Below are 13603 nucleotides of genomic sequence, written 5' to 3'. Positions count from 1 at the left end.
ATCGTGTTGCGTATTTCTCCGCCTGCATGATATGAGGCCTTTTTATAAAAGGGGAAGTTTCCCAATATTAAATCAAATAATAAAATTAACACATTAAACATTAATTGAAAATGTTTTTTTAGATTGCAGTATAAAGACAATAATAGTGCATTGACTTGACATATCAACGATATAAGGATTCGGCCCGAAACGGGGAAATTGCTCGGCACAGCCTCGCATTTCCCCGTTTCTAAATATGGAACGCCACGACTGCCTTATGTTAATAATCAGCATTATACGCAGTGTTCACAGCATTATATGAAGTGATCACAGCATTATATGTAGTGCTCACAACATTATATGAAGTGATCACAGCATTATATGCAGTGCTCACAGCATTATATGCAGTGTTCACAACATTATACGCAGTGCTCACAACATTATATACAGTGATCACAACATTATATAAAGTGTTCACAGCATTATATGCAGTGGTCACAACATTATATGCAGTGCTCACAACATTATATGCAGTGTTCACAACATTATATGCAGTGTTCACAACATTATACGCAGTACTCACAACATTATATACAGTGATCACAACATTATATGAAGTGTTCACAGCATTACATGCAGTGGTCACAACATTATATGCAGTGCTCACAGCATTATATTAAGTGCTTACAACATTATATTAAGTGCTCACAACATTATATTAAGTGTTCACAACATTATATTACGTGTTCACAACATTATATGCAGTGCTCACAACATTATACGTTTTTTGTTGATGAAGATGATGATCGGTGATGATGATGAGATTGATGTATGATGAGATTTAGCCTCATTCTTATATCGTTGATATACTATTATTGTCTATGTCTAAATTCCACTGAAGCAAACAAAGCCTCGAAATGATGACGTACAATGTACAAGTATAATATGTTTCGGGTACAAACGAACTTTAAATCTTCATTGAGACATTTTTTGTCTATCAGACCAGCAAAACGTACTATAATATATTTATACATTATTGTAGAATATTTTCAAGCGAAGTGTTGGCATACAAACATTGTATTTACATATTTGGTTAAATCTCTTTTCATAGTTACCGTGTGTGTATTAACTTGTTTATGTTTGATAATAGGTCTCATTCGCTTCCATTTAAATAATGAAGTTCAAACAAAATGCTAAAAGTACAAATGTACCCTTTTTACTTCGATATAATAATTTCTCATGACATGAGTAGTAGTTTGTAATGACCACGGTTAAACAAAGTTAACTAAATATTGATCAATCTATGTAACATTAAATGTCAATATTTTGTTCTGTCCAAACCTCGATGGTTGACAAGGGTATAGATATATGGTCATCTAATGATTTTTCCCATCCGGCAGTAAAATACATTCTAAAGAAGCACGTCCTTATGGTACTTTCGTCCAGTCGGTATGGAGACTTAACGTCTAACGTTGCGAATAAAGCAACTGTCTCTGAGTTACGGAACCCCTGCAACAACTCTCCCGGGGTGCCGCAGGTAGCAGATGACAAGGCAAACACACCCTCATTGCTTATGGCCAAATTACAAGCCTTACAAACCAGGTCGACCCAACTTGTAGATCATACTTATTGGATTTATTGCTATTTTATTTTTGATCTGAACAAGAAATGTACGAAGGGCAAATAACGTTAACGAGGCCTGGTTTTTTTTCTTTTCTTCGGTGTAGGTTTTGCTCATTGTTAAAGGATGTACGATGACCTATAGTTGATTTTATGAATGTCTCTTGTGGAGAGTTGTCTCATTGGCAATCGAGCCACATCTTAATAACTCTATTATATTCAATCAATCGATCTACTCAAATCTCGAGTTCTTAGTTGTTTTACTATATTTTGATTTCGGGGCCTTTTATGTCTGCTATATATATATGTTGTTTGTGCTGTTTTTAGACCCTTCTACAACGAAATTTGTTTGACATGCACACGTATAAAAATTGCGGTTTTTATCCAACGCAGTCATAGGTTTGAACGTAGTTTTCAATTTAGACTCGTTTATATTTTTTGTTTGGGCATGTATCATATTTTCCCTCCGGTTTATATGATCCGTTCATCCTATATATTGACTCTTAAAATTCAAGAGTTAATCTAAAAATGAGGGTTCTTTCTCTAAAAATGAGGGTGCTTTTTATATGGCCTTCCAAATACCGTTTCGATCCCTAACATCACTGAAGAGACATTTATTGTCGAAATCCGGATATGGTGTACTAAAGAAATATTGACACCGAATGTTTGTGGCACAACATCCTGTCCACAAGTTAACAAATTTTTTTTTCTGTGACGTATTAAATTTATAATAAGATCCATTTTGTTACAACCTGTGATCAATTTTATTTGGCAATCGCCAATGGCAGTCAGCAGGGTTAAAGAACATCAGTTGTTCGACCTGTTAGTCAAATGCATTTTGCTTAAATATACTTTTTCACTCTTTTGGTCTTTTGGAAAATGTTGTTTGTGCTGTTTTTAGACCCTTCTACAACGAAATTTGTTTGACATGCACACGTATAAAAATTGCGGTTTTTATCCAACGCAGTCATAGGTTTGAACGTAGTTTTCAATTTAGACTCGTTTATATATATATATATATATATACAACTCGTCTAAACATCAACCCAACAATGTTAGATCTGTAAATTTGCTTTCGCAAATTTTTGGTTCTTCCCTCGCCGGAATTCGAACCCATGCTACTGTGATATCGTGACACCAAATCGCCTGCACTGTAGCCGTCCCGCTAGACCACACGACCACCTGGGCCCTTAAAAAAGGAGCTTTCGGTGGCCATATGTTACCTTTCCACGTCAGTTTTAATCTAGCGGCGTATATATACAACTCGTCTAAACATCAACCCAACAATGTTAGTTCTGTAAATTTGCTTTCGCAAATTTTTGGTTTTTCCCTCGCCGGGATTCGAACCCATGCTACTGTGATATCGTGACACCAAATCGCCTGCACTGCAGCCGTCCCGCTAGACCACACGACCATCTGGGCTTCACAAAAGTAAAGCTCTCGGTAGGCATGTGTTACCTTTCCACGCCAGTTTTAATCTAGCGGCGTACTACAGTACATGATATATAAGGCATGGAGATGTTATTGTTACAGATCAGCTAAATTATCTATAGTAAAGGATCCTACAAATTCATGTAAGATACAGTCACAGAAAATAGTTATATTCATAAGTACGTCTGAGTCAGTGACAACTCTACAACAGATTTATCCATCGGATCGCCATCAATGATGGTGATACATGGCTGTGTACATAATGTATATACAACTCGTCTAAACATCAACCCAACAATGTTACATCTGTAAATTTGCTTTCGCAAATTTTTGGTTTTTCCCTCGCCGGGATTCGAACCCATGCTACTGTGATATCGTGACACCAAATCGCCTGCATTGCAGCCGTCCCGCTAAACCACACGACCACCTGGGCTTCTCAAAAGTAAAGCTTTAGGTGGGCATGTGTTACCTTTCCACGTCAGTTTTAATCTAGCGGCGTACTACAGTACATGATATATAAGGCATGGAGATGTTATTGTTACAGATCAGCTAAATTATCTATAGTTAATTATCCTACAAATTCATGTCAGATAGTCACAGAAAATAATTATATTCATAAGTACGTCTGAGTCAGTGACAACTCTACAACAGATTTATCGATCGGATCGCCATCAATGATGGTGATACATAATGTATATACAACTCGTCTAAACATCAACCCAACAATGTTAGATCTGTGTTGGTTCTTCCATCGCCGGTGTTATATAGTCATTCTTCCCCCATGCCAGTTTTTCCCCCAGGGGAAAAACTGGCATGAGCCAATCTTTCCCCCGGGGAAATTTTGGATCGTTGTGATTCTTCCCCTGCGGAAAGTTGACAATACGTATACATATAGTAACTTTTCCCCCATGCCAATCTTTCCCCCATCATAGATTTCACTATGTTTATATAGAGTCTGGAAATTAAACCGAACAGTGTTAGAATTAGATTTATTTATAAATATACAAATTTGTTGTTCATTTACATTTACACAAATCTTTCTACAGCCAATGAATCAACTATCCACAAAAGACAAAAAATGACACAAATATTAACAACTATAGGTCACAGTACGGCCTGTCTATGAGTCAACAAGTCTGTCTCTCTATTCAATAGTCTTTATATGTGACCTCTAGGCTTTTTACATTTTTAAATGACTGTCTATATGTCCACATGCAAGGAAAAAAACTACTGACTGGTCAGAAGTGGTTAAAGTACTAGTAATTGTATTTATTTGGTCAATGATACCAAGGGTCCACTAAAGAGAATGGATGTGATCAAAATGTGCTTCGTGTGAATAAATATATATATATGGCGATCCGATGGATACATCTGTTGTAGGGTTGTCACTGACTCAGACGTACTTATGAATATAATTATTTTCTGTGACTGTATCTTACATTAATTTGTAGGATCCTTTACTATAGATAATTTAGCTGATCTGTAACAATAACATCTTCATGCCTTTTATATCATGTACTGTAGTACGCCGCTAGATTAAAACTGACGTGGAAAGGTAACATATGGCCACCGAAAGCTCTTTTTTTGAGAGCCCAGGTGGTCGTGTGGTCTAGCGGGACGGCTGCAGTGCAGGCGATTTGGTGTCACGATATCACAGTAGCATGGGTTCGAATCCCGGCGAGGGAAGAACCAAAAATTTGCGAAAGCAAATTTACAGATCTAACATTGTTGTGTTGATGTTTAGAAGAGTTGAATATATATATATATAGATATACGAAAATGTGATATGAGTGACAATGAGACAACTCTCCATTCAAATAACAATTTATAAAAGTAAACCACAATAGGCCTTCAATACGGAGCCCTGGCTCACACTGAACAAAAAGCTATAAAGGGCCCCAAAATTACTAGTGTAAAACCATTCAAACGGGAAAAACAACTGTCTATTAAAGTTATATAAAAAACGAGAAACGAGAAACACGTATTTTAAAATTACATAAACAAACGACAACTACTGTTCATAAGATTCGTGACTTAGAACAGGTGCATACATTTGCAGAGGGCCGTTAAAAGTTTTAATGGTGCAAAACCTTCTCCCTTTTTCTGAAACAATGTTATACATCACAACATAGAAAAACACATAATACATATCAAATGTATATTCACACGATGAAGCTTTGGTAACTATAAACTGAGAAAAAAGTTACTATCATTTAAAAAATCTTATCGTGACGTCGCCGACGTTATATTACAAGGCGGAAAATTTAGCTTATCATGCTACTCACGGGGGAAAAATTGGCATGATCCTAGTTTTCCCCTTACAACGCTGAAGGGGAAAAGTTGGATCATGCCAATTTTTCCGGGGGGAAATATTGGATCGATCCAGTTTTCCCCCCCGGAAATTTTGGCAGGGGGGAAGAATGGCTATAGGACACCGGGATTCGAACCCATGCTACTGTGATATCGTGACATATATATATATACGGTATGTTTCATTTGTTGATCAAGAACTTTTTGTAAAGGGGCACTGACTGCCATAAGAGGAAGTCCGCTACAGCCATGACTCAGTGATTCCCTTTTTAATCAACCGAGGCAAAATGTTCACACAAAAGGAGAAGACACTAGGTCCCCGTCTTTGTTCGCCTATGTCTGGTCTTTGTTCATTGTTGAAGGTCGTACAGTGACCAATTGATTTAATTTCTGTTGAGAGTTATCGCATTTGCAATCATACTATAAGTACATCTTCTTTTTCATTTTAAATATATTGAATTATATTAATTATAACACACTCATTATATTGTTCAAATGATAAGTATGAATATAAAGAAAACAAATATTTCATAATAAATTAAATATAAATAACATAACAAATAATTCAGAAAGAGTATTTCTTTAAGCACAATAACAATATTGTCGTAAACTTGTATAAGTAATATCTACTTGTTCTGACACACACCTCGATTGATTCCCATAGGAGTTAATTCTGTCTATATTCCCTATTAACTTAGCCTCGTTGGAATGGCTGTATTCTACACTTGCTTCAAACATACCGTATCCAGGAAATGTCTTAAAAACAATAACATAACGAACTGATGATCTTTGATTTGTATTGGAGTTTTGAGGAATACGCTGAATTTTTGCAGAAACTACATCTATTAATCCCAAAGCTTTACACGAGAAAGGGCTCTTTGATAACATTTCGTTTATTATTGAAACAACGAATATCGCTGATTTCTGAACAACTTTATCTTCTACATTTATTGGCTGGTACGAATAACAAGGACAGTAATTTTCAACAATCGATGCATCGTAGCAACTTCTTCTACTAGGTATTTTACGGAACAAACTTATTCCTCTAGGGAGAACACAATTGTCAGTGAAGTCTATCTGCTCTTTAAAATTTTGTGTAAAAATATCTAGAAGTGTTTCATGTAAATCAAACGGCGTTGTAAGTTGAGCGGCGTTATACTTAAGATTTCTGTTAATATGAGGATATCTAGATTTTAAATGAGGTGGCAAGTATAAAGATAGAAGAGGAAGATTTTTCGTCATTCGACCAATTTCATGCTCAGTTAAGGTTCCATAGCGTGACCCGTGGTCACTGAATAAAACGAAAGCTGTATTCGTAAGCTTTCCCGAAGTATGCATCCATTTTAGTAAACTATGTGCGTCATTATCTCCCAATGATAAGTATTCGGGATGATGATGCGCAAGCTCAGTGACCCACATAAACACATATTTCCGTTTGTTTTTGTATTTTTCAATGCATTGTTTTCCATAATCTAGTACAATATTGTGTTTAAAATTATTCCCAAAACAAAGTTTTTCGTCTTGCGCTTCGAATGTGTTGTTATTTAATGTTTGCTGAAACATTTTAAATTCAGACTGTTTACTGGCCACCACTATGCTGCGGAGATAATGCGTATAGTTTGGGTATTTCACGAGATGAGGTGGCAGGAATGGTGCCCAATCTTCCGAGAAGCAGTCGATGTACTTCCGCTTTAGTATTTCCTTATACAGAGAAGGATAACCGGATGTAGACAACACAGACTCTACAAGAGTCTTTCCCGTTAATGCAGCAATAATATTCGGCAGCGTATTGTCCCCAATTCTAGTATAGCCTTTCAGAGGGTAAGCTTCAAGAGTATTTTCAAAAAAGTCCAGTGTTTTTGGTAGCTGTTTTTCAGCTAAAAATCTAGAGGTAGAGTCAATACCAAGTAATACAATGTTTAACTGGTCTTGTGTGTCGGGCAATAATTCTCTTTTGTTAATTTCTGTATTAACGTTATAATGAAAATTAGCATAGACAGTTTTTCTGTTTAATGTTTTACAAACGACATACACAAAATCGTTCGGAACGTAAGTAGGTTTTGTTAAAATTGTGTTAGCCACAAGTTTACTTCCGTGAAATCCGTCCATTAAAACTATGGCATATTCACAAGTTAGTTGACTTTGGTTAAATCCTGCACCATATATAGCACTGTGATTTAGATGCAAGTATCCAGTTTTGTCAAAATATACAAAAGAATTCCAAACGTTACATTTAACTTCTTTTTCTAGTTTTAAAGTTTCCATCACTGACGAAGAAAATGGAACCTTTTGGAATTGGCACGGTTCTCGTAAATCCTTTCTTCCTCTAGCTCCAATATAATACCATATAACACACGAAGACAGGAAAATAAATAACAATTTTTTTACCGAACATTCTGTGTCAAAATAACGTTTTAAATTAGCATAACGAATGTGTATATATCCCACAAAGCTCTCCATTTCTAGTGTCTTCCAACTTTTACGATGTTATAACGCAGCCATAAACTGTAAAGTTCAAGGTCATACAGAATTTGTATGTGATTTAATGAACTGAAAATAAAAAAAAATATATACAGATATTAAAAATCAATCTAGATCTTGCAAAATATCATATGCTTTATTAAAAGACAAATATGTGGAAATTTTAACTGGTATTTACGACCATTTTAAATTCAACTACAGTCAACAGCTCACTGATAGAAACTCTATTGATGCCACTTTTGGTGGTTTACAAGTCATTTAATGTTCCACATGCTTTGTTATCAACGATTTTGTTCTGGAGTTATTTTTTCTTTAAATTTGTGTTTGAAAAATGTTTGAAAAAAATCAGACAACTTTGATTGTGTCTAAATCGTAATTAATGCCCCTTTAACATAAATTTTAAAAAGAATAATCACTAATATCTCCTTTTTCACTTGACTTTGGTTTTTTTTTTAAATAAACATGTCATCGATATCCTTAAAGCCGTGTACATACGATAGCGTGGGTGTGGTATGGTTGTTTATATAAACTTTTAAAATAAATGTATTTTAATTCGGTGAAACTTGTCGGTATTGAATAACATTTGTTATATAGGTTATTTGAACGAATTAAAATATTGGTATATATATATATTCATTCTGTATTGCCTCCAGAAGTATAATGAAATAAGGAAATATGATATAATACTAAATGAACAGGGGAGGGGGGCAACACAAAAACAAATAGTATGTCAATTATACGTAGTCATAATGTTTTATTTATTTGAAAATTACACGTCAGTAACGGAAGGTATATGTGTAGATATTGTTGGAATCGCTCAATAATGTTACAAATTTGTAGATAAATATACCACACATGGTTTGAAAAGTCTATAATTGGTACGAAATAGGAAAGCAACTTGGTAATAGCCAAGTTCTTTATTAGACAAATCGCAAGAAAAACACTGAAAGTAATTGGGTGTATTAGATGTCTTCACACGAGACCATAGCACATTTGTCTTTAAAGCAATAGCAATACTATGTACCAATAAATACCACATCTAACACAGAGAAGCATACCTTTGTAAAACTTTTTTTAACAAATTGCGTGCGAATGAACTCACGATGTTATTCGAGAAAACTTTGATATGCTTACCCAGGAAGCGGGAAAAAATATTGATACAGTCATGTACTGGTATATGTTACGTCGTTATGTATGTCTTTTTACAACTTTTTTTTCAGATTAATTGCTTTCCGGATATACAAATTATCATAAGTATACATGTATTGTATAACGCACGGCTTTATGTAATCTTTGTGTTATGATGATTATTTTAATATAATGTCCATGTCTATTCATAGTAAATATTGGACCAACTGACCTCAGATTAAAATGAATACAGAATTTAAATACAACTTACTTTTTAAAATCATTTCACAGGTATTATCATTCATACTTTTGTCTTTTCTTTAACTAACTGGTTCAAACTAGATACCCCCACACAGAACTGCTTTGTATCGATTTATTGGGGCATCATATGCCAATATTCAGAACATTAACAAAAAGATGTCCAATCCTAAACAACTTGCAGTATTTATAAATTAATTCACAGCCTGCTAGCTAATTAAAAATTCAACCGGACTAAACAATGATATATAATTAGCAGCATTCGTGTTTAATTACTAACGGGGTTTGTTTAATGGGCTCCTGAATTTAGATAGGTACATAATGCGGTGTGTCTAGATTTGTGTGTGACACTCAACTTCGCCTCTATAATCTTGGACATCACAACTACAGAACAAACTATAAACTATTATCTCTTAGTTGGGAACAGTATATCTCATATATATATGTTCCAGCAAAATCGCTCTTTGGAAGTAATAAAATGTACGACTTTACTCCCAGCAGAGCTTTGGAAAACAGTACATTAACGATGGTTACCGGCCTGTTTCTTTGGTACCGTTGTATTGTATATAATACTTATTGGCTTCGCCATTTTTATTTTTTTTTTATTTTAAATTTTGAGATTCGCCGTACGTTTAAACATGTATTTAATACAAATTGAGACTTACCTAGTAATTTGCCCAGGTTTGGTTATCAATAATATTAATTTGAATATGCCCGATGAGTGTTCACGTACAAAAAAATGTGCCCTTAATATTAAGCATGGTAACACAGATGACTTTTAGTCGTTTTATCCTAACCTATTCCGTTATTTTCGTTTTGTCATAGAAGTGGTTGACGACTTGTTAAGTGTCTACTAACGACCCAGTCTGTAATGTGTATGTTTGATTTGTTCAGTTATTTACTTAAAATTATAGATTTAAAAATTTAGATAAGTATACAAATTGAGTTTTCTTGTTAGAAGCAAAACAAATAGATTAATGAAAATTATAAATCGGATGCTTTAAAACTGTACAAAATATAAATTCCACAATTATAAACAACATACTTAAAGTTATTTTATGTTTTTAAAACATGTATATAGGGTCAGATATGAATGTCGTGAAATTTTTCAATATTGCCATGATTTTAAAATATATAAACTTATTGATTTTACCGTAACTCAGATATACTAGTGCGTTTGTCAAAATAGGTTGGGTTTTTTTTTTAAATTAAATTGGACACTCGAAGTCTAAAATAGGAACATTTCCAAATGGAAGCTAGTCCGAGTTATATATTACACATACAACTTACACAAAACAAAAGAAGTAATGCAAAAATATATGAAATTATAAAATAAATAAAATTACAAAATATTTATTTTTTAACACGACACGGAACTTTAAGATCTATTCTAAATACTACTTACTATGTAAGTCAAAAAGATCCAAAAACTTAGGTTCAGTACGACAATTCACAACTAACAGTGTCACGTTGTTTAAACCGAATTATTATGTAAAAACCTAAACGAAACAGAAGATTAAGCTATAAATAAAAAAAGATTTGACTAATCAAAATACAATTGACACTACCTATAAAGATCAATTTGTTGTCATTTTCCTGAAAACAAATTGATCTTTTTATGAGTGGTGAAAACAAAGAGATTTAAAAAGTGATTCGACACAGTAGTGGATATATTGATTAGACAATGTTTTAACGTATAATTTAATTTAGATTTTTATTTCAAATATTTTGGCCATGAACATTTCTGAAATGAGAAATGAATACGATAAACAAATCATAAGGGAGTAATGCAAAATTCTATTAAAAAAACAAAACATCAAATATTAGTGCAAAAAAAAGGGATTGAAAAATTAAGTACTATTTGATAAATTTCTTAATCATAGATCATCCAAAATCTTTCAAATATCTCTCACTAATCTGTACAGTTTTATTTATAAAATCATCACAATGCAGAGAGGACGAAAAAAAAAACCAATCAAAACATAAAAACATTCGCAGAAACATTACGCGAAATCTGGTTTAATTTTAATTTTTTAATTTGATATATTCCAAACTTCCAAAATTTGCACTTTTTATACAAATAACATTTTCATTGTAACTTTTTAAATAATGCATAGATCACTAATTAAAAATAGAGAGATGTTACGGTAACTTTTGTATTCAAATGTAAACAGAAATTTAACTTATCAACCTCCCCTTTCCTCTGGCCCTTTTTTCACAATTTTATTTATTTATATTCAACAAGTTTGATCGTTTATATCAATATACAATGTTATTTCCATTGTTTTATGCAATGAAGGTCTACATATAATAGTAATGCTGCAGCTGATTTAATAAGTTTATGTAAATAAATCGGAAAAAAACCTTCGGTTTCTTTATAGTACAATCTGAATAAAATTTGGATCTATTATAATTTTCATTCGTATAGTTCTTGACATAATGTTCAATTTCATGATGCTTGATGTATAGGGAAAACGGAAGTATTACATTTTCCCAGCATTAGGTTGGCCTTTTGTGTACCCAAGACAGGGCGAAGGAAGTCAACTTAAGAACGCTGTGATTGGATGTATTAAAGGGTACAAGTTATTTTTTTATTTATTTATTAATAACTGCAGTGTGTATATTTACAATATAAATTTTAGAATCTATTGAAATATTTTCTAGTGAATTATTCGAAAATGTTGCATACTTAGTAAAGGTTGAATCAAGTGCATTTGGTTACTATGCAATTATTCTAAAAATAGTAAAATCACGTGAAGGCCGCGTGGAGTCTGCATGCACAAAGCGTGATAGATATTGTTCGGAACCAAACTGCGTTCTGAAATTCTCTTGACTTTTTATTACTTTAACATATTCCCAATCATTTATTTATTTAGTATATTGATATATAATTGATATATAATAAAGCCTGACGAAAGTTCATTCTGTTGTTTCGGGATTGTTCTTAAATACTCGGATACATCGGGATTTTTCAATCTCTAAATTCTGAAAATCAAGTGAAGGCTGCTTGGAGTTTGCATGTAGCAAAAAAAGTGAAACCTTCGGGGGAACAACGTAAAAGTAGCATGTTCTGACAGAATATTACACTTAAGTGAAATGTTTTTGACATCTCTTTTGAAAAAGGTCAAAATGGCTGCCGTTGATATGGACACAGCAAAATTTGAAAAGTGAACCATTTACGGCCTTCAACAATGAGAAAATCAAATGCATTATATTTAGTTAGAATTTGTTGAAAAAATATGAAAAGTGAAGCATTTACGGGCTTCAACAATGAGCGAAACCAAATCCATTATATTTAGAAGTTGCTTTAAAAAATATGTAAAATGAAGCATTTTCGACCTTCACCAATGAGCTAATAGCAACTGTTGCCTAAAGAGTGTTTCAATGGAAGTTGCGAATTTCTGTATTCTTCCCATTATGATGTCATTGGTCTGTATTCTTTATTTTTGTTTAATTATTTTGTTAAAATTTCTTTATACTTTACCACCCTATTAGCCTTTATTGTTTATATTTAGGTATAAAAGCGTATAGTATGCATTTACAGTTTAAGATGCCATAAATAAATTAATATAATTTCTGACACTATAAATTCTGTTAATAAGATATTTATTTAGGCGCTCCATATAAATAACATGATAAGAATCAATCAAGTTCATATGGACAGGTTACTCGGACATTTTTCTATAAATAGAGAATCAGGTGAAAGCTGCATGGGTTCTTATTATAGGACATTAATCACGACCAGGTCAAAAATGTTGCATAATTAGTAAAGGTTGAATCAAGTGCATTTGGTTACTATGCAATTATTCTAAAAATAGTAAAATCACGCGAAGGCCGCGTGGAGTCTGCATGCACAAAGCGTGATAGATATTGTTCGGAACCAAACTGCGTTCTGAAATTCTCTTGACTTTTTATTACTTTAACATATTCCCAATCATTTATTTATTTAGTATATTGATATATAATATAAACATAATTTAGGATATTATCCTGATTATCATAGCATGCGAATCTATATAATGCTTGGTGGATCATGATACAATCACAGTTAGATCCAGCATTTCAAAGAACCCCCAAACATTTTTTTTTAATCAAGCAAAGTTTGATTTTGGATCCTTTACTGCTGAATGTGGATCAATATGAAAGAGAGCCCCGAAATTTAAAATCTAAATACATGGTTCGATGCGGGATATTAAAGAACAACCAAAATTCAATATTTGATGGAATCATACAGAGTTCGATAATGGACTATGTGGACAGTGGCCAATTTGAAAACCGGTCCTAAAATCTTAAATCGCATATCAAAGAATCACATGGATTGAAGACTTTGTATTTTAACCTCAGTGAAATTAAGTGTGCCGTGAAAACATTTGTGAGCAAATCGTTAAAACATGTT

At 33.2% G+C, this 13603-nt stretch overlaps 1 protein-coding gene across 3 annotated transcripts; it reads right to left on the bottom strand.

Annotated features, from left to right (window-relative positions):
• Positions 1–5904: 5904 nt before the first annotated feature.
• On the bottom strand, positions 5905–10722 carry LOC134696385 (uncharacterized). Of its 3 annotated transcripts, none has more exons than XM_063558119.1 (2): positions 10613–10722; positions 5905–7890 (listed from the first exon to the last, which is right to left on the bottom strand). In XM_063558119.1, exon 2 carries the CDS (start codon positions 7798–7800, stop codon positions 5923–5925), a length of 1878 nt encoding a protein of 625 aa, XP_063414189.1. In that variant the 5' UTR covers positions 7801–7890; positions 10613–10722; the 3' UTR covers positions 5905–5922. The 3 variants fall into 3 exon arrangements, with proteins under 3 accessions (XP_063414189.1, XP_063414190.1, XP_063414191.1); XM_063558120.1 differs by lacking the exon at positions 10613–10722 and adding an exon at positions 9873–10036; XM_063558121.1 differs by lacking the exon at positions 10613–10722 and adding an exon at positions 8956–8995.
• Between the last annotated feature and the right edge of the window lie 2881 nt (positions 10723–13603).

Source organism: Mytilus trossulus, chromosome 14 (genome assembly GCF_036588685.1).
Source record: "Mytilus trossulus isolate FHL-02 chromosome 14, PNRI_Mtr1.1.1.hap1, whole genome shotgun sequence".
Lineage (NCBI taxonomy): Eukaryota > Metazoa > Mollusca > Bivalvia > Mytilida > Mytilidae > Mytilus > Mytilus trossulus.
This window is presented reverse-complemented; position numbering and strand designations above follow the sequence as displayed.